General features: G+C 37.7%; 1 protein-coding gene across 3 annotated transcripts in view; it reads right to left on the bottom strand.

The window, feature by feature from the left end:
• The window catches only part of SPHKAP (SPHK1 interactor, AKAP domain containing), a 54,892-nt gene extending 39,178 nt beyond the window's left edge, over window positions 1–15,714 (bottom strand). Inside the window, exons 1-2 of one of the 3 annotated variants that reach the window (XM_010568313.1) lie at window positions 15,615–15,714; window positions 9,118–9,228 (exon numbers count right to left, since the gene is read on the bottom strand). In XM_010568313.1, the coding sequence (XP_010566615.1) occupies window positions 9,118–9,228; window positions 15,615–15,698 (195 nt within the window). In that variant the 5' untranslated portion in view covers window positions 15,699–15,714. The remainder of the gene's footprint in view (window positions 1–9,117; window positions 9,229–15,614) is intronic. The other 2 variants (XM_010568311.1, XM_010568312.1) reach the window with 2 other exon arrangements.
• Window positions 15,715–21,194: the final 5,480 nt, after the last annotated feature.

Consider the following 21,194-nt stretch of genomic DNA (forward strand, 5'->3'; position numbering starts at 1 on the left):
TTCTCCCTCCAGCATTTTTAGCAGTAACATACCTGAAATTTAGTCCCAATTACTCTTCAGAAGGTGCCTATCTCAAATGACTTAGTTGATTTATGTGTCTTGATATTTTAGAGACTATCCCTATTTTAGTGGCTGGACTGCATTAATGAATCACCGCAAGTCATCTCTTTATAATCTGTTTCTTCAAAACCAGCTGTGAACATATTCTTCCCATTAAGGCTTATTCCTTTGGGTTTGATGTAATTAATTGTCACTTATGACTTAAAGAAAATATGCCAATAAATATTTATGCCACATGCACCATCTGCTTTCTCTGGTGCCCTGTATACTTAATGTTTAACAAATTTCTATAAGCCTCACACTGCAATTCATGTTAGAGGGAACCTGTGGTTATAACAGCAGCAAGCAGTTACAGATGTCCACTCTGAAGGTAGCACAAGAATCCCATTTCTTGATAAGGCAGACCATGGAGGCACTGAAGATATGCCAGTGTGAAATGCTGAAGGGGATACAGCTGCAATACCACACTTGATCCTCCTGGTGTTTATTTATAGCTTTGTCAGAGTAAGGCTAAGCATCCAGTTCGCTTAAATACAGACAGGAAAACACTGCTGTGTGAAAGTATCACAGAGGGACAGGAAAGAAGATGGCAGATCTAGACAGAAGATTAAAGTGTGTCCAAGTCTGAAGTTACAAGAAAAGAGAAGAAAATCTATTGTCAATTTTCCCCACCCCGAAATTAATGAGGCAGCTTTTGGCTGCTGTATAAAATACATGCATGGTACTGAAAATGTGGAAATACAACCCTTTAAGGGCATATTTAATTTCTGCCTTAATATTAGCTCATATGTGAAGATATATTTTTCAGAGCCAAGTATGAACAAGACCAACAAGAGAAACATATTTTACAGATTATATAAGTAATTCTTTCAGTGGTCGTTTAAACTAGTGTTTCGGCCTGCACTGGGCTCCATAAGGCAGAGAGTAATTGGTGAAGAGGGTTTCTTATTTCTCTGTGCAAGTGAGAGAGGGGCTCTCTGGAAGGTACAATTCCTTACCACAGCAGCATGAACACCCACACATGCCTGAGAAATGACTAAGACTCAATGCCACAATTTAGCCTGCAGCTGTTGATTCCTGCTCCTTGTCAGGATATAATTAAGGTATCGTCAGGCTGAATAGGAAGATGGGACTTAAAACTAAAAATACCTCTAGTAATTATGGCTTAGATCTGGAAAGCAACGGATGGATTTTGATTTCTGAAAGAGACAATGCTATTCTTGAAGATGGTTGAGTATTTATTGAGTGAAAGGTAAAATAAACACTCTTGTAATCCCCTGTCTATATGACATACTGCTGGGGGTGTGCATGCAACCTCATGAGGGAGGGCAAACATCTTAGTATGTAGGTCTATCTGTTTTATGCAGACAAGTAGAGCTTTGCTATGTTTACTAGGAAATGCAAATCTTCATTCAAACACAATAAAACAAAACAGTTGTTTTAGCTATGTATGGTCACTACTTAGGAACACACATACGGTTTTGATTTAAAAAACCCAACAAACAAAAAACCCCCTCCTTTGGGATTCAAGATTGCACTTCCATACTTGGTTGTATATAGAGCCTTGCTGACTGCTACCAATCCTGGGAAGAAACATCCTCCTTTCTGAACTCCTGTAAGAGTAGATCTCCACCCTTCAGTATGGGAAAGTAAGTGCTTTCATTCTTTGGAGACTCTGGAGAACATACTGGAGCTAGGGGCCCTTATTAAGAGATACAAAATGTTCCAGTGCTTAGATTTCAGCACCCTGACCCAGTGTCCACACTACTGTTAGCAAGTTACCTGGAAGTAATTCTGGTATCAAAGACTGATGTAAAATATAACTGTGTATATTTGTACCTAAACATCCAAAGATATGTCGTGTCAAATCTTTAAAAAGACTTGGGTGAAGAAATGAATGAAAACCACTCATAATCTACTTTAATTCAACCGAAAGCTGCTTTCTTTTTTTTCCTCAAAATACACCTTGCCAAAGATTTTCCCTTTCTGCATATGTTATCATTCCACTTGAATTAATTTGTGGGAGCTGTTTCCTTGATGTTTTTGTTCCATCACTTGAGTGAGCACTGGCATTTGTCTGACAATACAGTGAGATGATTCAAGGAAGAACTGGCCAGGAAAACTAATTTCTTATTTTCATAGGTTCTCTTCTGTCTGAACCGACTTACTACACATTTGTACAAATGCAGGGTAGTAAAAAAGATGAAGCAGGGGCTAGAGGAGGAGGTGAGACCACAGAAGCCCTGATTTGACCAGCTCAAATTAGTGCATAAAGGCATCCTTAACCTCCTCCTGAATCTGTTTAAAAGCTTGATGGCTAAACTGCAATGAAATTGGCAATGCTTAGATACCCGCTTAGGAGAGTGAAGTTATACAGTAGCAAGTTAAGCAGCTAGTACTGAAAATCTAGCTGCTATGATGGCAAAATTACATTCTTCATTATCTCAGTAAACAGAGAGATCATAGACGACGTGATCCATAATTACATCACCTGTTGTGTTCTCAGCAATCTGTTTTATTTATCACCAAGGCAACAGCCTTGCCACCCTTCACTAATATAAGCATTGCTTCCTTTCCTTGAGACGCTGTCTGTCTTCTAGACGGGGTATGTTCTTCTGTACTCAACTAAGCAGCTAACAACGCCAACCTGCAATTCTTCCTTCTCCTGTACTGTGGATGGATTGAGGTTCTTCCATGTGGCATAAGCCCACCCAGTTGCTGGTTACTGTCTCCACCCTCCCCACTTCCCTAGTCATGTTGTCCTCCACTCTCCTTTGTGCTACCAGCAGCACTCATCAGACCACTTGGAGAAAAAGTGGAGATGGCACGGGGTCAGACAAAAGCAGCCAACAGTTAAATGAGAGGGTACTTTAACAAGACTGAATTTGAAATTTGGGCTGCTGTCCTTCCCTTTTCCCTCTACTCTGGCCACGTGCTTCCGCTGCTACCTTGGGCTTGATCTAACCAATATACAGCTGCATATGTCTATGCATATAGCCTACATTATATGCATACTTGTATGGAGTATTTAAGTTATTACAGAGTAGGAGTACTTGCAAGTGGAAAAGTTGCTGGACTATTTCAAGACTGTTTCAAATCTTTAAACCCTTTATTGAAACTGTTCTCTCCTGCAAAGCCAGATCTTTCTTTCAGCTATAAGGAGACATAAAATGATTTTAAAATGAGCTTTAGAGCCCTTGACACATCCTGATTCTTTAAAAAGTGGTATCTTGTTATGCTAAAGTAAGAAATGAGCACTGTTTTTTATTGCTTTGTTCTAATTGAAAAGCAGAGATTTTCCACCTTCCATATCTATCACTGCTGTTCAAGGGTGTAAAGTTTGTGTTTCTACTTCTCCGGGATATTTGACAAAATGTTTGCAGAATTTCCACCAAAGTCTGGAAATCCCATTACCTCTCACTTGGAGGCACACTGCTTGGGAAGGGAAGGGTGTATTTTCCTAGACCAGTGGTTCTCAAGGGCTTTGTTAGGCTGTGTGGAGCGGGAAGGCCTGCTTCCCAGCCTCTGTGTTGGGACAAGATGGTCATGTGAAGAGAGAGAGGGCATGATATCACATTTTGTGGGGAGATTATTGGAGTCTGGGCCCATTTTGAGAGAAAATCTTTTTTCAGTGCAAATATCATTTCTAATGGCTTTTGTATCTGTTGCTGCTCTAGAGTATAAAAGTCCAGAGAATTTCTGGAAAAATCACTGCTATGATTTAAGCATCTTGAGGTAAATGAATGCCAAATGTCTTGCAGGACTATAATACTTTTTTTTTATCTTACTTTTTTCTAAATAACTCTTCATTAAGAATTCCTAAAAGACAATTAAGATACATCTTTAGAAGCATGGCAATACCACCTTACTCATGCTGATGCTTACTGCACAGGCATTGAAAAGAAAAATGTCAAATCTTAGGAAGTGCTAAGAAGAATCATAAATGACTTTTCTGTGTGCAAGATTAAGACTTTGTACTTGAGGAGAGTCCAATGCTAGAAGAAACTATAAATCATCTAATTAAGGAAGAATTTCAATTTCTTAACTTGTACTAACATAAACCAACTACAAATGTTCAGCACTAGTAATTATATAACCTAGATCTTTGGAGGGAAAGTAGGGACAAAGTATCTATCAGTTTTTTCTTTTCAAATAAGGTTTGCTTAAAAGCATGTCCAAAGCATTTGATGTAGGTCCTGAGAAACGTGGCAATAATGGAGTGGACAAAGGTATATATATTTATGTGGGACTACATTTATTTTATGAAGTCTCTCCATGGGGTAATAAGAATGTCACATTACAGATACTTTAATTACATATATAAATCACTACGTGCAGCTTATGAATGATTATGTCTCATGAATCCATGTATTTTATTCTATTAGGTGAATTTTGACTAAGTTCTCATTCATTGGAAACAAACAAAACAAGACTTCCATAATTAAACTATGTTTAAAATTTATACTATCTAATTATGATATTAGTATGAAACTACATATTCTAATCTGCAGCAGTAAACTGCTGCTAAACAGTATCATTGTTAGTTGAACTAAGTTTAATTTAGTGTTTAGCAATTACTCAAATATTCTCTGAAGAGGAAAAAACACTCATAACATTGATGTAGAAGAATTTCTTTGAGGGAGTTTAACCTTTTTAAGCAGACAGCATGGCAAAATCAGATAGGGTCATCTGAAATAAGGGGGGTAGCACGCTTCAACCCAGGGGAGGTTTAAAGAGAGCTGGTAGGATGTTTTATTCCAATACAGAAATGAAAACAAACAGCACTACTACCTAGGATTTACCTTTACTCTCTCCCACTGTGCCTTCACTTCAAGCACAGAAAAATCTTTTTCAGGTGCCCCTTCCTGACTAGCCTCTGTGCGAAGTCTCCCTAGAAAGCCCTAATAACATAAGACAGTTAGTCCTGTCCCCCTGGACTCAATCCCAGTGTATCTAATCTGATTTCCTAAATGTAAACACAGAGAATTGGACAAAAATTGTATGTACAGAAAGTAGAAAAGGAAAGTTAGGACAAGACAATCTTTCAAACTCTGTTCATATCATACTCATTATACATATAACACTTCTTTTGATAGACAACTCACCAACATACTGCTAAGTTGGCATAAAAATGGAGAACAGACACCACATCTCCCTGTTATTTCTCCCTATGATTTCTATTGTTCATCCTTGCAGATGACCAGAAACATTGGATTAAATATAGACACACTAGCATTTCTTCTATTATTGTAAGGTAGCAGAATTTGAAATAACAATTTTCAGAGCTCTTGAGAAGATTTCCAACTTAAGCAAATATGAAATACTGTTCCTCTAACACAATTTATTATTTTCATATCATAATGGCTACATTCTCATTAACCAGTTTGGAAATGGATGGACTATTACATGTACCAAAATGCCGGTTCTGCTTAAAAAAAATTCTCTCTGAAAAAGTAGTCTTCTATAACTGAGTTAAATATTTAGTGTTTTAATAAATCAATGTTAGTATACTTGGTGAGCATACGTAGGACAGCCATGAGTCTATTTTTACTTGTACTAACTGTGCTAATCTGTAATGGAACATAATGAATATAACATTTATGAAAGCTATGTTCATATGATCTTGTTGCATTTATAGTTACAGTAAGATTAGACCCCTTATAACTAAACATGAACTCTTCCAGATGAAAACTGAACACTATAGCTAAATGTATTATGAGCTATCTTTGGGAAAAGCAACCATTAATGATATACTACGTTTGAGATTTCTTTTTTTCCTTCTGCAAACATAATGACAACTTTCAGAGGCAGTTTGATTAAAACATCTCTGGCACCATTGGCAACAGCAATTTATAAAATCTTCCACATGAAAGAGAAGATAGAACATATTTTCTGCTAAGGGCAGTCTGGTTTGCTTCCTAATTGAGAAGCTAGGGAAACTATTCCATGTTCATATCCTTCTTCCTCCCTCATTCCCGCAGCTTCTGCTTGTTTAGTGTCAGTCATTGGAAAGGACTCACAATGAAATGCTTTGCAGGTTCTGAGTATGGTACTGAACTAATGCCTAATCCTTGCACAGTGGTTAAGTATTCCCTGTTCCCTGGCTTGCTCATGTACTGTGCACAGCAAAATGAACCACCCACGTATCTAAAGTGGGGAGAGCAATTCGTGGGGAAAAAAAAAAAAAAAAAAAAGTGTTTACACTCTGATTCACATATCAAGTTTGATGATTAATTTCAGTTTTCTAGTTTACTGCTTGTATTTACATTAGTTGTGCAACTTTTTAGGCACCCAAATAAAAATTCTGTACTGTACGACCACTCAGAATAAATTAACCAGGAATATGAACAAAACTTCAGTTCTGCTCGTAACAGTTTATGAGTACCAATTCAACAGTAACTCAAAAGCATAACTTTCAGGGACAGATCAAGAACTGTGCTTCCAGGCTACCAAATACCTTTTCTCTTGATGTGAACAGCAATGCTCCAAAATAATATATAACTTCTTAGCTTCTAAATCAATGCTCTCTATATATGATATTTTAATTTCACTCAATATATTATTGTACATTCTACTTCAACCTCGTTAATATAAAATTCTTTCAATGTTATCTCTTTTCTTCTATAGTGATAACTGTAAATTGCAGAATCAACTAGGTATAAATTTAGCTTAGAAAATTGTGAAGCTTTTTGTGTGTGCAGAGTTGGCACTGTGTTCAGAAAGCCATACAGGGACAGCTGGCTGTCCTGTATGTGCACTACACAAGGAGTAGGCAATGGGACAAGATGGCTTGGCAGACCTTGTTTCAAAGCATATCCTAATATTTCTCCCATGTAAGAAAGGGGTCAGTCAGGCAGGGTCTTGTAGTTTAGGATGGCATTAGGAACTGTGGGGCAGTTCTGTATCCTGGAAGCCTCATGGAGCACCTTTGCCCACTCTCTGCCTGCAAGCAGGAACTACACCATTACACTATAGTAATACAAGCTGTTTTCTTAGGAAGGACCTTTGTCTTTTTTGTCTTTTCTTTGACAAAGAGGGGATTAAAAGAAAATTAACGACTTGCATTACTTTACCAGGGAAAATTGTGGGCATTCAGCACATGTGAGATTTGGGTCCTTGACTTGCTGAAACCCTTTATCTCAGAATCTCCTTTTGGGATTGCAATGAAAAGTCATTTCAGTACTTCTGCCTCTTCTCTCATATCTGCAAAATAGTGAGAGTAATGCTTATTTTTCCTACAAGGTGACTGACCAGGGCTAGATAAAACCTGATCTGTGCTTTCAAGAGGAAAAGTGTGTATCAAGCAGCTATATTGGGTATTTTTAAATCAAATCTGAGCATAGTCTTACTTTAACAAGCTATCTTTTCTCAGTAGCTCCATCCTATCAGAGATAGATATAATTTCCTATAAGATTCAAAGAAATATGAAGAAAAAAGTCAAAGCTCAACACATCAAAAAGCAAGTCATAATTCATTTTTATATTATTATTTGGAGTAATCATTTCCTCTGAGAAAATAAGCCTTTTTTAGGATATGAAGTACTAAATAGTAAAACCAAGTGACTGTGGTCAATGATTTCTGCATTAAAAACAATCCTTTCGTGTATCAGACAAGGATACCATTGATTACCTGCCTGATGATGCCATTCTGGTTAAGAATGTAGTCAAGATACCGTTCCAAGTGACAGCATTTCAGCTGCAATTGAGCAATGTTTGTACTTCCTAATACTGTGACCCTTTTGCTTGGGAAATACATGCAGAATGCTCAAAAAACAGGGAACTGCTGTCTGTCTAGTTTGGGGAGTCTAGGAAATTAGTACAACTAAACACTACTCCTTAATATCCCCTTCATTTTTTTCACCCAGCATCATCTAAAGTAGACACAGGAGTCTGTTTAGTTTCTCATCTTATACCTTGTATTGTTGCTTACTAGCACACTCTGATTAGCTTGTGTCTTTTGCTCTCTCTGTCTTGTGGGAACTGATAGTCCAATGGACAGCATGACAGTGAATTGAGCCCTATAACCTTTGACCATATTCCTAACCTTTAACTGCTGCACTTACACTGTTGTATCACTCCTGCTGTTCTCAAGCATGCAGCATCACCCCCAGGCAAGACACAAAGCCTCCAGTCATCACCACCATGGGATGCAGATTCAGTTTCTTGACAGCAGGCATCTGGGTTCATCAGCTAGAGCTGAAATGTCCATGTCCTTGAGGGAATCCCAGCAGAGTCCATGAGAGTCCTCCGCTGGTCTTTAGGTTGTGTGCAGCACAAGCAGTGCTGGAAACCTTTCACCTGAGACAAAACTGCTCTTTCTAAAGCCTTTGTTGGCTCACTGAGGCCAGGGAGTAGCAATCAAACAGGATTCCAAGTAAGGATCTGCTCTCTTGAGTCCTTCATCAAATAAAAAACTGTTACAATCATAGCAATGTACCTCCATCCAGTTTCCTGTAGCTAGTGTGTAAAGCAACAACATAACTCCTATTTCTTCATGTACCCTCTTAACCAAAAGCTGTTCTTAACTGCGTTATAACCCACAATAGTGAGATTTAAATTTCATTTCAAATGTAAAATAATTCTGTTTGCGTTCTTTAGCAGCTTCTCCTCATCTGCTATAAAAAGAGTTTTCTCTTTAATTGTATCTCTATGCCTTCAGGAACATTGAGCAGCCTTTTAAACATCTGCTCTTTCAAACCTGCCACTTACCAAGTTGTGGTTTGGAATAATTTTCTGTTTGGCTTATTTTCCTCTGTTGTAAGTTGCAGATTATGAACATAAAAAAATATGGAGGGCCACAAAGTCTGAAAACCAAATGTGGCGAAACCTCTGCAGTAATCTTTATTAATGTGCTTTATGTAGAAATCTGTATTCATTTTTGCTTTGTATGTTTGCTTTTAACAGAAAGCTGGAAATTACAGAAACTAGATTGCTATGATTTCAGTGCCAGTTAGTCATTGACTTTTTTTAATTTAACATGTACTGTGGTCGGCCCCACATCCTACCCAAATAACTCTCAGTGGACTTTTCCCCAGAGGAAATTACAGTGAGTACTTACTGAGGCACAGTTGCTTTCTGACTTGTCTTCCAGAAAGCCAATTTGGCATGGTGTCCTCTGATTCTGCAGCCAGTAGTCTGTTGATTCTAGCAGACTGTTACTGCAGAGAATCTGTTAAAATAGTTAAAAATAGTTAAAATAATTTAAAAATTTACTCAGTCCTACTGTGCTTTGGGGGCCTGAACTCTATTGTTGTAACTCAAAGGAAATCTTGCCTACAAAATTCTGGGAGGCAAGACTGGGACCCCTGTTCCTTTTGGACCTGTCCAGTTAATGTGCCTTAAATCAAGTGATTTATATATCCCCTAAAGTATTAGCTTATATTCTTTCAGAACTGAAAGTCCTTAGAGATACTTGACGGAGATGCCTAAACCCAACATTTTTGTTGGAAAATAGGAGTTTTGTTCTGTGTTAAAGTGATAAACATAGATGTTGGAAAAACTAATTATTTAATTATACCAGAGTGCACAAAGTTGCAGCCTTTGTGATATACTGTATCTCTCTCCACAATAGATCAGTACTATTCACTCTGCCAGCAGCTTCTTAGATAGGCTGCAAACTCTTTCTTCTTAAACACATATTTCTGCCTTCTGAGAAGCTAAAATACTTAAGACCTGCTGTAATGAGTACTGAGCTCAGTCAGTACCATAAGACCAAAATCTTGCATTTAATCTCTGTGTTGACTAAGTCCTACAGCTTATGCCACAAGCTTTGCTCAAACAAAAGCAAAATGGGGCTGCAGATATCTGTAGTCCATAAAGAGGCAAAGCCAGTTTTGCAAGTCTGATGCTTATATTGAACTGAATTCCTTACTTGATGTCTCTGTCCTAATAGTCTTCCATGAAAAAAGGACCCTTAGTATTTTTAAAACAACTAGGTAACAACAGGAAAAGAATAGCTGCAACAATTATGCTACTTATAGAACATTTTATATGGCTTATTGTCTTCCTCAGGCAGCAATATTAACAAGTATGTTTGTGAAATGGATGTATATTTTATTTGTACTTCTCGCAATTCTTGCATTACATGGAAACAGTCTGTACTCTAGCTCTCTAGCCTTTTATTTGAATAATGATATTTTAAAATATACATTTGTTGCTCTACCTGGAAAAAAATCTATCCACAGTACTTGACGTTACTGCATGTTTTGCATTGACACACCTTTGTCCTACTTCAGGAACACTTGATCTGTAAGCCTAGATCCCTTTCTTAGGAAGAGAAGTGGGAAGAACTTGCGAGGCCTCTTCGTTTCTCAGGGAAGATGAATGACTGTGGAAAGCTGATCTGGCCAGTTGACACAATTTTCTAATACTCAGGGGCAATCCAGAAATAAGCTTATTACCACCCACAGACTACCACCCACTCTAATTTTTATCTTTCTGGCAGAAAGCCAGTGAGATGGTTAATACTGCACTCCCTGTATTATTCTATATGGATTTCTGAATAAAAGTCAGCAGAAGATGGATGAGGAGGCAATGGGGAACACCACAGTCCATAAATTTGGGCTGCTTCAGTGCCCTTCTTTGGTGCCCTCCACAAAGGCTTTGCACCTTTGTGGCAGTTGTTTCTCAGCGCTCCAGCCCTGCTATGGGATTTCTTCCAAAGAGCTTCTGAATACAAATTTAGGGTTCACAGAATACTCAGAAAAAGCACTGTGCCCAAATAATTTGTTCTGAGAATGACAAAGGCTCATGAATGCTTCACATGAACACCAGTCTCTTCTTGGGGGCTGCTAGCTAATCTTGTTTACCAGTTGAATGACTCTGTGCTCAATAAATTTTATAACCTCCTGTCTCAGTGCAAAAAGATTCCTGCCACCATAACTAAATCTGAGACTAGATGGGGAAAATAATATATTTCATTTCCCAAAGAAACAATTTCCTATTAGTGTTATAAATGATTTTTTTTTTTTTTTTTTTAAGAAATATTTTCAAATGTGGGAATACTGAGCCATTATAAGCTGGTTGGTAAAATCTAGGATCAAGCTCTTTTTTTTTTCTCTTTTCCAAAAATTACCATCCTCTGAGGCTTTTATGAAGACATAAAGAATTGAACATATAAATACATGCAAGTGCACACACACACACACACACATATATATATGACTTCAGATTTCATCTGATTCTAGATCTTCTCATCCTAAAGGGTTGAAGTTCTAATTACCTGTTAAGACATAACATTGACAGGAAACAATTCTCTTTAGCTCAAATAGCTTTTGCTGTAATAAGCAGTCTTGTTTCATTTCCTTAAAAATCACAGTAAATTTGTCTTTAGCCTTAATCACTTTAGAGCTTGCTTTCCCAAATATCAGACAGTTTCTGAGAAACCGGAATAGGCAGAAATTATCATGCAGAAACAAGCTTCAGAGCTTCAGAAATCCTTGGTACTACTCTTTGTCACAAGGACTTGCTGTGCACACCCAACATTTCAGAACAGCTAGGTCATAGCAGATGTATATTGTAGATGATAAACCCACGAAAAGAGCTGGGTAGTCCAAGCTTCACCTAGTTTTCCTCCTGTGGGATGTTAAATGACCCTTGATAGCTCTACCTTTCTTTCAGAGGATGTTTTTATCAGGAAGCAAATATTGGTGAAGCACCAACAGAAACAATAACTCTCCTGAACAAATGTTTCAGTCCGGTCAAGTCATAGTTGCCAAGCTTGGGTCACTCCAGGATGGTTTATAAATTGCAAGGCTTTATGGTACATATAATTTTTTGTATGCAGCTTTTCATAATAGACTTTGAAGTCAAAGGTAGAAATTATTACAGGAAAGTTTTGGACAGCATGGGATTTTTAAGTAACCTCAAGGAGATGAACAACATTAGTAGGATGATGTTTTCCCTGGGCCAGATTTTGGTCTCGTGTGCATAAGTAGTTCTGCACATGCACTTGAGAATGCAGCCAGAAATGTGAAGAAGGGTGCAATAGGCATAACATTTTTACTACTGGAGGCTGGAGAAAATAATTTGCAGCGATTTGGATCTGAAGAAGACAGGTGAGAAAAACAAAACCAAGTATACTTGAGTCCACGCAGCAGAAGCTGGCGGAGGTCGGCAATCCAAGGAATACAGTTTGGCCCCAAATCATCTGGTAAGCCTCTGGAAATTACTCTGAAAAGACAGTGCTATGGGAAATGGAGGCATGCAGGAACATGTGGGGGAGGCCTCTTTGCATATGGTCTGGTTTAACACATATCTGAACGGTGTTCAGGAGATGGAAGGTGACATTTGAGTAAGCGGTGGCAGGAATGAGGGGTAAACTTTGAATGAGTTTAAACTCTACCTTATGAAATGCAAGTTTCTGCATTAGGACCATTACAGACATACTATTGCTCAGAGCCTTCCCGTTAATACTTCTTTGGACGAAGGATAATTTGGGCCACCCCGCAATGCTGATCACAGTAGGGTTACACACACCTGCTATGCAAAAATGCATATATAGAAGCCATGTGAACTTTTGGGCATATTTCTTTGGTAACAGACAGCAATATTATCACATTCAAAGACAAACATACTGTAAGAGTGAATGTAATACCTCTTACAGCATCTTGTTATTGTAAGGCAATTCTCCCTGTTAACTAGGTGCATGTGTTTATATAAGCAAGTGGGAGTTTGCATATGTATTAAAACTTGCTGGGATAGTCATGCTTTTAAAGGAATATACTGAATTCCTTATAGTAAAATAACGTATGACTGTGATGATCAAAACTGTATAAGCTTGAAGGAGCTGTCCTAAATTAACAAGGCTAATTAATTAATCAAATGCAATGTGAGAACTGGTATTCCACAGAGATGTAAGTCTACCAGTACATTCTGATTGTTATTTTTGCATTTAAGCATATTTTCAAAATATACTAAGCTGGTCTGTACCAAAGGATAAGAAACCTAAACCTATACTTCAGCTGTCAGTCAGCATCCTTCTTTTATATAGCCTGCACTTTTAAGGCAAACAGTATCACTTGCCCAAATGTCCCCCTCCTATCTTGTACTTCTCTTCATTCTTATCTAATTGAGACAAGTTCTGGGCCAATCCCACTGACATACACTGTTAGAAATTTTGCTGAATTCAGCGAGGTTGCCTCTGATTTGCATTGGTACAATTGAAAGCAGAACTTGATTCATTGACCATACTTACATGTAACAGCTGCACACACTGCTGTATATCTGGTTCAGAGCAGGATCATCACACTCAGAAAATAATTCAGGATGAATTTGCATCGTGCACTAAATGTAAAATCAGCAGTAATTCATGGTTCTAAAAAAAAAAATTTTCCACTCTCATCTAGAGACTCAGCCGTCAGCATTACTCAGTGCGTTGTGAATCAATGAACTAAATCAGCCTCTAGCAGAGTGTGGATTGGAAAAGTCACTCTTTCCCAGAGGAAAATATTGCATACGAGTTTAGTGTAACAGCTTCCTGCTCCCTGATTTAGATCATAAGAGATTAAAATACAGTAAATATCCATAACCGAGACAACATTAAAAAGGCTCTGCTCCACAAATGAAACATCTGCGTCTTCGAGGCTGATCATCTTAATTGCTTTGGTTAATTACTATTCATCAAAAAAGATATGGAAGTGGGACATACAGAATAAGATGAGATATCAAGGGGCACCTCTTCTGCATTTGTTCGGATTTGTGTGTGTAGTAACAGGCCACATCTCATATGGTTCCTGACAGGAGCCATTCATGCCAAATACAATTACTCAAAACTGCAAGTTAACTGTTTAAACTGTTCCCTTGCAGCAGGAACCCACAGTGTTTCACTCCACCACCAATTACACATCTAACTTAAAAATCAGTGTAACTAACAGAGGCTAAAAGAGAAGATAATGGCCTATTTTGGTAACTTTATCCTTTTTCACACAAGAAAAGAATGGTAACACATTTTTTAACAATGCTGTAAAGAAGCCCAAAACATCCTGCTGTTTGTCAGAAGTGTTGGCACAAGTGAGTCACTTTCAGTGTGCCAACAATCATAAAATCAACTCGTGTTACAATGAAAAGTTCAAATATAAGTGATCAGACAGGTGAAGCATCTCTAAATCATGTAGTAAAGGCTGGCCTTTAAAAGAGAGCAGTGCTTCTGAAGGTGACCAAGCTGGGACCATTTGTAAACACAATGGCGGCACTTCTTAGTGCTGTGCCACTGTCCTTCAGTCTTATATAAAATATACAACTCTGAGATTAAATGAAAATTTAAGATGTTCTCCCACACAATGGATTTTCTGCTTATTTCTGCTTATATGAAGATTCCAATTGCATTCAGCAGCATTTTTTAAAAATCAGGTATTCTTTTGCAAATAAACAAACCCTTCGATCAAATGAAATATTGACACTGTCTTTTAGCCATGTTGCGGTGAGCTGGAGAAGCCCAGTCTCAGCATATGCATCAGTCTATTGAGTTCTTTTTTATACCAATGATTTTACATTTAACAAAATTTCTGTAGACAGACAGTACTCACCCCCCACACCCACAGTGTGGTTTTCAGGATAAGGAAAATAAATCTTTATCTTCTACATGTTTTATCTTTCTCTCTCTCTGCTTGCATATATAAATACATACTGGTTTTATTTTGGAAAAAAAAAAAAAAAAAGAACAAAAGGAAAGCATTATTATTGCTAGTGAAAGGAAAAGAAAAAAAAGTAAGAATTATGGGAAAACTGAATGAACTCTGAAGTTTTATAACATTTCTGTATTAGAACAAATGTTTTCTTGTCAACTCTAGAATTATGCCTGTAGGAGACAGTAGAGCTCTAAGGGTTATTGCAAAGTACCCCCTTCCCTTGGACTGTACTGCCATAACCTGGCCCTGGGGAGGAGGAATAAAAGGAAGCATCCGTGGTCTTCACCAGTGTATTCTCAGTTGTACTGAAATCACCTACATACATAAAATAATCTGTGATATATGACTTCTCCTAATGACATACATACACACACGGGCACCACTTCCTCCCCCCCCCCGCATCCTCTAAATTAAATAACTACATATAAACCCATTCTGAGGCAACAAAAACAGCAACAGTCAAATCTATACTACATCCTGGGTTGCTGAAAACCTTCCAGTCAGATACTAGGGAAGGCAGAAAAGCTGTTTCATGAAGGACCCTCCATTGTATTGACCTGAAAGAAGCAAAGCTCTGGACCCTCAGGCTGGTTCCCGGAAACTTGCCACCTATTGAAGAGCAGTCCTAAAGGTATTCACACTACGGACTGATTTCATATTGTCAGATAATGAGGAAAAATAGAAATGTTCAGGGGGATTTTATTTCCCATATATGTATAATATACTTTGGGACCAGACAGGTATAGACCAGGCAGACAAAATTGCAAGATACCATCACAGCACGCAGAATTTATTTTTCTGTATCAGTCCTTTTCTTTTTTAGGTATCAGCTGAATTTCTTTATTCCACAATAAAGACAAAAGCTAAAAAGCAAAGCTATAACCTGGGATATATCTGCCTTTGAATATAACATAAACTTAGAAGTTACCTTCTTACATGCTGTGACAGAGCTTCCCAAACTGCTTGCCGAACTGTTTGTGCTGCTGCCTTGGTGCTCTGGGACTTCATGCATCAGTGGAGATTCAAAGTTGCTGAAGAACAAAAAAGAAACAAACCCCCAAAAACCTTTCCAGTGACTCAGCTACATAGATAACTCAAATGATACCAAAATACAGTTCAGTAAAGAGATGTAACTTAACTTAGATTACAAGAAGCTGTCTATACTCTCCTTGCTGACATTACTGGTCTATTTATTACCTTAATTTTCCCTTTTTGGGAAAATCTTGGGAACTCTCCTGAGCTACATACTTTGGATATAAAATAGCAGACCAATGTCTTTTGAAGACCAGAGGATAGCATATAGCTGCCTATAATCATATCCACCTGTCTTGAATGACACTATAAAAAGTGGTGGTAGCTTGTTTTCATAAGCAGGCAGCTTGGAGCAGCGAATGAAATACTTGCTGCATTAATTCAGCTTGGTAGACAAAAGAAACGTTTGCTGCATTTTTACCTGCCTGGATAGAAGTAAAGGGGTAGTGACTAAAATTTAAAAAACACAACAGGAGTGGTTGAATTCCGTAATCTAGATGGAATAGCTTGATACATTGTAGGTTTAGAGCAAAGGTAAGTCATGCACATACTCTTGGGAGTCAGTTGTACACAACAGAACTGTTTTTACTTTGGGACTGTGCAGATGTGAAACACAAAACCATAAAAACAAGTTCCCCCAGCCAAGTTATTTGCATGCACAGCTGGTACCACCCCTCACACTTTTCTTTTGGAATAGTTCAGGCCAGTCTTGTAAGATCTCCCTCCATATAATCAAACTGTCGCAAGCTTAGTAAATCTTCTCTCTCTGGACATGATGTAATCTTAGTTAAAGACCATACAGTGCTAAAGGGATATTTCTCCAGAAATGTACTAGGGAAAGAGTATCCTACATGATCAAGTTCTGCTTCTCAAATTGGGTCTCTAGAGTGCTTTCAATTTATTGCAAATCATCTACGAGAAGATGTGGAACACATTGTGATAGACCATAACAAATGACCAGGTTACCATGGCTTAACTAATAATCTTTCATCAGTCACAATGAGATAACAGACCATGTGCAATTTCCGAGTATGCTCAATTAAAAACTAAAATGCATTTTTATAAGTCATTTTCACTGGACCTTAAGCCAATGTGTTAAGAGGAGGCTACTTTCACATTTTGCGCAAATCCACAGTGAAACATCAATAAGGCTACCTTTCTCTCAAAGATTCATATATGTATATTTCACTTGATACTGCTTAGGACCAATTATGAATATATCCGCTCCCATTGATAAGTAACTTTGTCAATATGAATTTTGCTGATGTGTGTGGTGCTATTCCATGATTATTAAAAAAAGTGTATGTGCTGGAATTAGAAGAGTGAATGAAAAATATAAAACTAACTTAGCATTTATTAATTGCTAATTGGGGGCAAGCTTCATGAATTGCACAGGAGGATTGAATACATATGCACAAGTGAGTCCAGTAGGTTAACTGACTTCACTTGAAAAGTGTGATACCACTTAATACTTTCTAAGATATCAGCATCATTTGTATGTAGAAAGGAGATTTTTGCCTGTTTACAAAATTCTATTCCATTGCTCATATTCTATAGATACAGGGTAATACTTCTGGGCAGTAATTTCTGTGGCATTTGACAAAGAAAATAGCTTTTTATAGGCCTCATACCGAGTTCTTTTAACAGAATGAAGGACATTAAACATATGAAGTCATTCTGGTTTTATATCTTCATTAAAAATAAGAAACTCATATTCAGAGGGTCAAATATTGTGTAAATTAAGTACCCTCCTTGATAAGTCCACATTTAAATGCAACTTCTGTACTAGGTACAACTCAGTACTCCCAGCAGAAGCTGTGCACTGCCTTGTTTTATAACATGCATCACTTCTGCAATCTAATAGTAAATTACAAATCAAGTCTGACCTGCAGGTTGAAGTACAAGGCCCATTGTTTTCTCCTGCTCTTCACTGAGAGGAAGACTGAGTGGCTTTGCCACTGCTTTGCCCTACAGGGAGTTGATATGCTGATAATGACTATTTGCTCTCTGTGTGCAGGGAACTGAACTTCCAGTATATAAAGTGTTGCTGAGTCTAAAAGCAACAAAGATGATAGTGTGGCCACTATCTGAAGACCTTTTTGGACCTTAATTAAACAGTAGAAATAGAATAGTACAATAAAGCCTAGCTGGAAAATATAGTTGAAGAGTCATATTCTGGAGTATTAACAAATTTGTGCTACCTCTGGGTGATATTCCAGTAAGGGGTAGCACATTACATGTTCCATACAGAAGTAAAGTTGTCTTCCTAGTCATATGGAAGGCACAAAGATTTGCAAAATCTTCTTAATTCTTTAAAATATGTGTTCTTTCCAAAACAAACCCTCATTTGTAAATATAGAAAAGCTTGTTAAAAGAAAGTGATGAGTGAAGTAAATGTAGAATGCCACTAAATGTTTTGAACGAGAAAAGGCTCCATCTCAGACTTAAGGTCAGATGGGCAACAACTGCCTTTGGTGTTACTGAAATCTGGTAAACCTAAATTCTCATCAGCTATCACAGTCCTCAGATCTGTATTTCACGTCCAGTTGATTATTCAGAGCACAGGTAAAATCAGCAACTGTGTTTCACAGAACAAGGGACAACGCATTTATGAGTATCTGTAACACTTTCAGAGCTTCTTTTTTATCTTAGGGTTCATGTTTCCTGTGCTGTAACTGTAGAGCAGAACCCTTATTCTCATGCTGGATTGCAGTTCAACTCTAACGTTGAGCTAGTGATATGAACTCCAGGCTCCCACTGTCTGCAAACAGATTTATGCAGTCAGGGTTCACAGTCACTGAAAAGTGGAATAATTTTAACAAAGAAATGCTAAATTATGAGCGCTACATTTGGAAACAGACTCCACAGTGTTTTCCTCAGTGAGTTTATGGGTACACAATTTCTAAAAGTAATATGGAGAAACACATACTCACACACCTTGGCCACCATTGATGGTCAGCTACATGAACACCTCTAAGTATCAAGTAAAGTAGATATGTGGTAGTACATACTAACTGATGGAAAAAATGAGCACCTAGCTGAGCTTCTTCAGGTTGGGCATCCAATGTCACAAGCCTGAGTCTTCCGTAAGTCAAGGAGGTGCAGCTTATGAGGTTCTGTCTATATACCTTCAGATTCACAGGTCTGTCTTTCAACATGGAACACAGGTTTGGCTTTTCAACATCTCTTTTTCAATTATCTCATCTCAGATCAACGTTTCAACTTCTCTTTCTTTATCCTGTGGACACCCTTTCTAAGCTTTAATTTTCAACGTGTATGTGATGTCTTAAGGGATCCTCCTTGGGCCATGCAGCTCTGCCACCTTCACTCTGTAGCAAAGCCAGTAAGATAAACCTACTTTTCATTAAGTCCCCAGGGAAAAACTATTCTATCTTTGAGAAGCTGCCTGCTCTCATTAGTTCCTCAACAGCAGGAAGCTGAAAGAAACTGCTGCAGAGATGTAGCCATCTCATCATCAAATGATAGCTCTGCATTCACGTACTGTACTCATTACTTCACATTAAGAGTTCACAGAAAGCACTAGTCTTTCCAGGCATCTGGCACAGATCAGAGCCTTTTTGCTACAAGGTAAAAGAAGCTGTTGAAGGTTTCAGGTCCTGATTCTCACTTTTGCTTGGCTCCCCTTGTTTATTATGTGATGGAGAATGCTTATCTGACTTAGATGTGCTCATCCGATTTAGAGCTATCATGGAAGGCCACAGGCATAACAAGGAATCTCTGTTAAAGGATGGCTCATTTTGGGATTTTTCCTTTGGTGTGAGAGATCCTAATTTACAATTCAGCATTTGAAACTGGGAACCTGGACCTATGACCCAGTGTTAAGAAGTACACCATTTTCACTTTAATATTTCCTTAACAGAAGAGTCTCCACATTCACTTATTTGCCACCAGCTGCTGTCTTACTGATTCATGAATTATGACTGATACTTTTTTTCCTACAAGGCTAAATGCTCTCGAATTTCTTGGAAATTAGAGGACTGTAGTAAATAGCTATGAAGTTTATGGCACTAACTGTAATAAAAATACATCCTTTCTTATTGACCATAATGCAAAACAATTGCTTCTATTTTCCTACATTGAATAATTCAAAAATACTTACCTTGATGACTCCAGACTTAATCAAAAAACACAGCTGCTCCTAAAAATAATTATCATCTTTGCAGATGTGGCAGATGGTGCTGCATCAACTAAGAAAAGGTAATTTAAAGAATTCCCCAGGTTATCACTAAAGAAAACTAATCTTGTGAAACTATATCAGAAACTTCAATTTCCTACCATTTTTAACAAGCATAACCAGCTTCCAAAAACTTGCTGTTCGATAATCGTTCCTAAGGAGCAATTTCAATAAATAATAAGTGACCATTATATATATATTTTGAACCAATCCTGTTACAGCTTAGTGCTTTTCACCTTTTCATTATGATTCCTAATCTCAGCATTTTGAACATACAAAACATACTGATCCATGAAAAAGATAATCTTGATGAAGGAAGCAAACTGAACGAACACAGTGAGGTTTCTCAGTGCAATTAACTCCAAGCTATAGTAAACTACATTTCTAATGTTTTGCTAATATTGTACTGAACACCATGAACAACAAAAAAAGGAATTAATCTCATTTTGAAATAGAAATATGAGACAAGTGAAAGCATGGCAAATACTTTAGCATATTCTTACCTTTACACTCAAAAATAAACCCAAAAGCTACTCAGAAGCTGAGGAAGGCAGCTAGCTTAATCCAGACCCTAAGCAAGCAGCAGTTTCGGAAGGCATGCAGCATTCAAACAGCATCCCTTAACTTCAAAGCCTTTTTGAAGTGGACAGACTAGTCACACTCTTTCCTCATGCTACCTGTCAGATTTTACAGTTTTAAAATTTACCTTTACATGTAAACAGGTCAACAAAGTCACTAGCAGTAAAATTTTTAGATGTAATAGTGTCAAAGTTACTATTTTAATCCATAGAATTGGGTTTTATTCAGTCTGGACCATGTGTATACTTCAATCAGAGCACAGATGGTTAGTCAAACAGACGCTCTATAAATACCTCAAACAAATGTCTTTCTGATTTTGCTATGGATTTGGAACCCATGTGCAGAGTATAATCACTGGCAATATCAGGGTCTGATCTTGTAAGGTATTCATAGACTTGTTTCAGTCTCCCTTGGCTGCTATTGACTGGGAACTGAAAATACTGAACACTTCCTGTCATTATCTGACCTGAGTTTCTGTACAGTCTAAAAGGTACAGGATTGGGTTGCTAGTTTTACAGATCAGTGCACTAAAAAGAGTAGAAATTTAAGTGCTTTATATTCAGATTGCTCATTTCATAACGTCTATTGGGTACTCTTGATTTACGTTTCATTTTTATCAGTGATACAGCTGCAAAAAGGCCATGTCTTTAGCTATGTGCTAATAAAAAACAGGAGCAAAGACAACCCATACTATGGTACACC

This window comes from Haliaeetus leucocephalus, unplaced genomic scaffold (genome assembly GCF_000737465.1).
Source record: "Haliaeetus leucocephalus isolate CR32 unplaced genomic scaffold, Haliaeetus_leucocephalus-4.0 Scaffold240, whole genome shotgun sequence".
NCBI lineage: Eukaryota > Metazoa > Chordata > Aves > Accipitriformes > Accipitridae > Haliaeetus > Haliaeetus leucocephalus.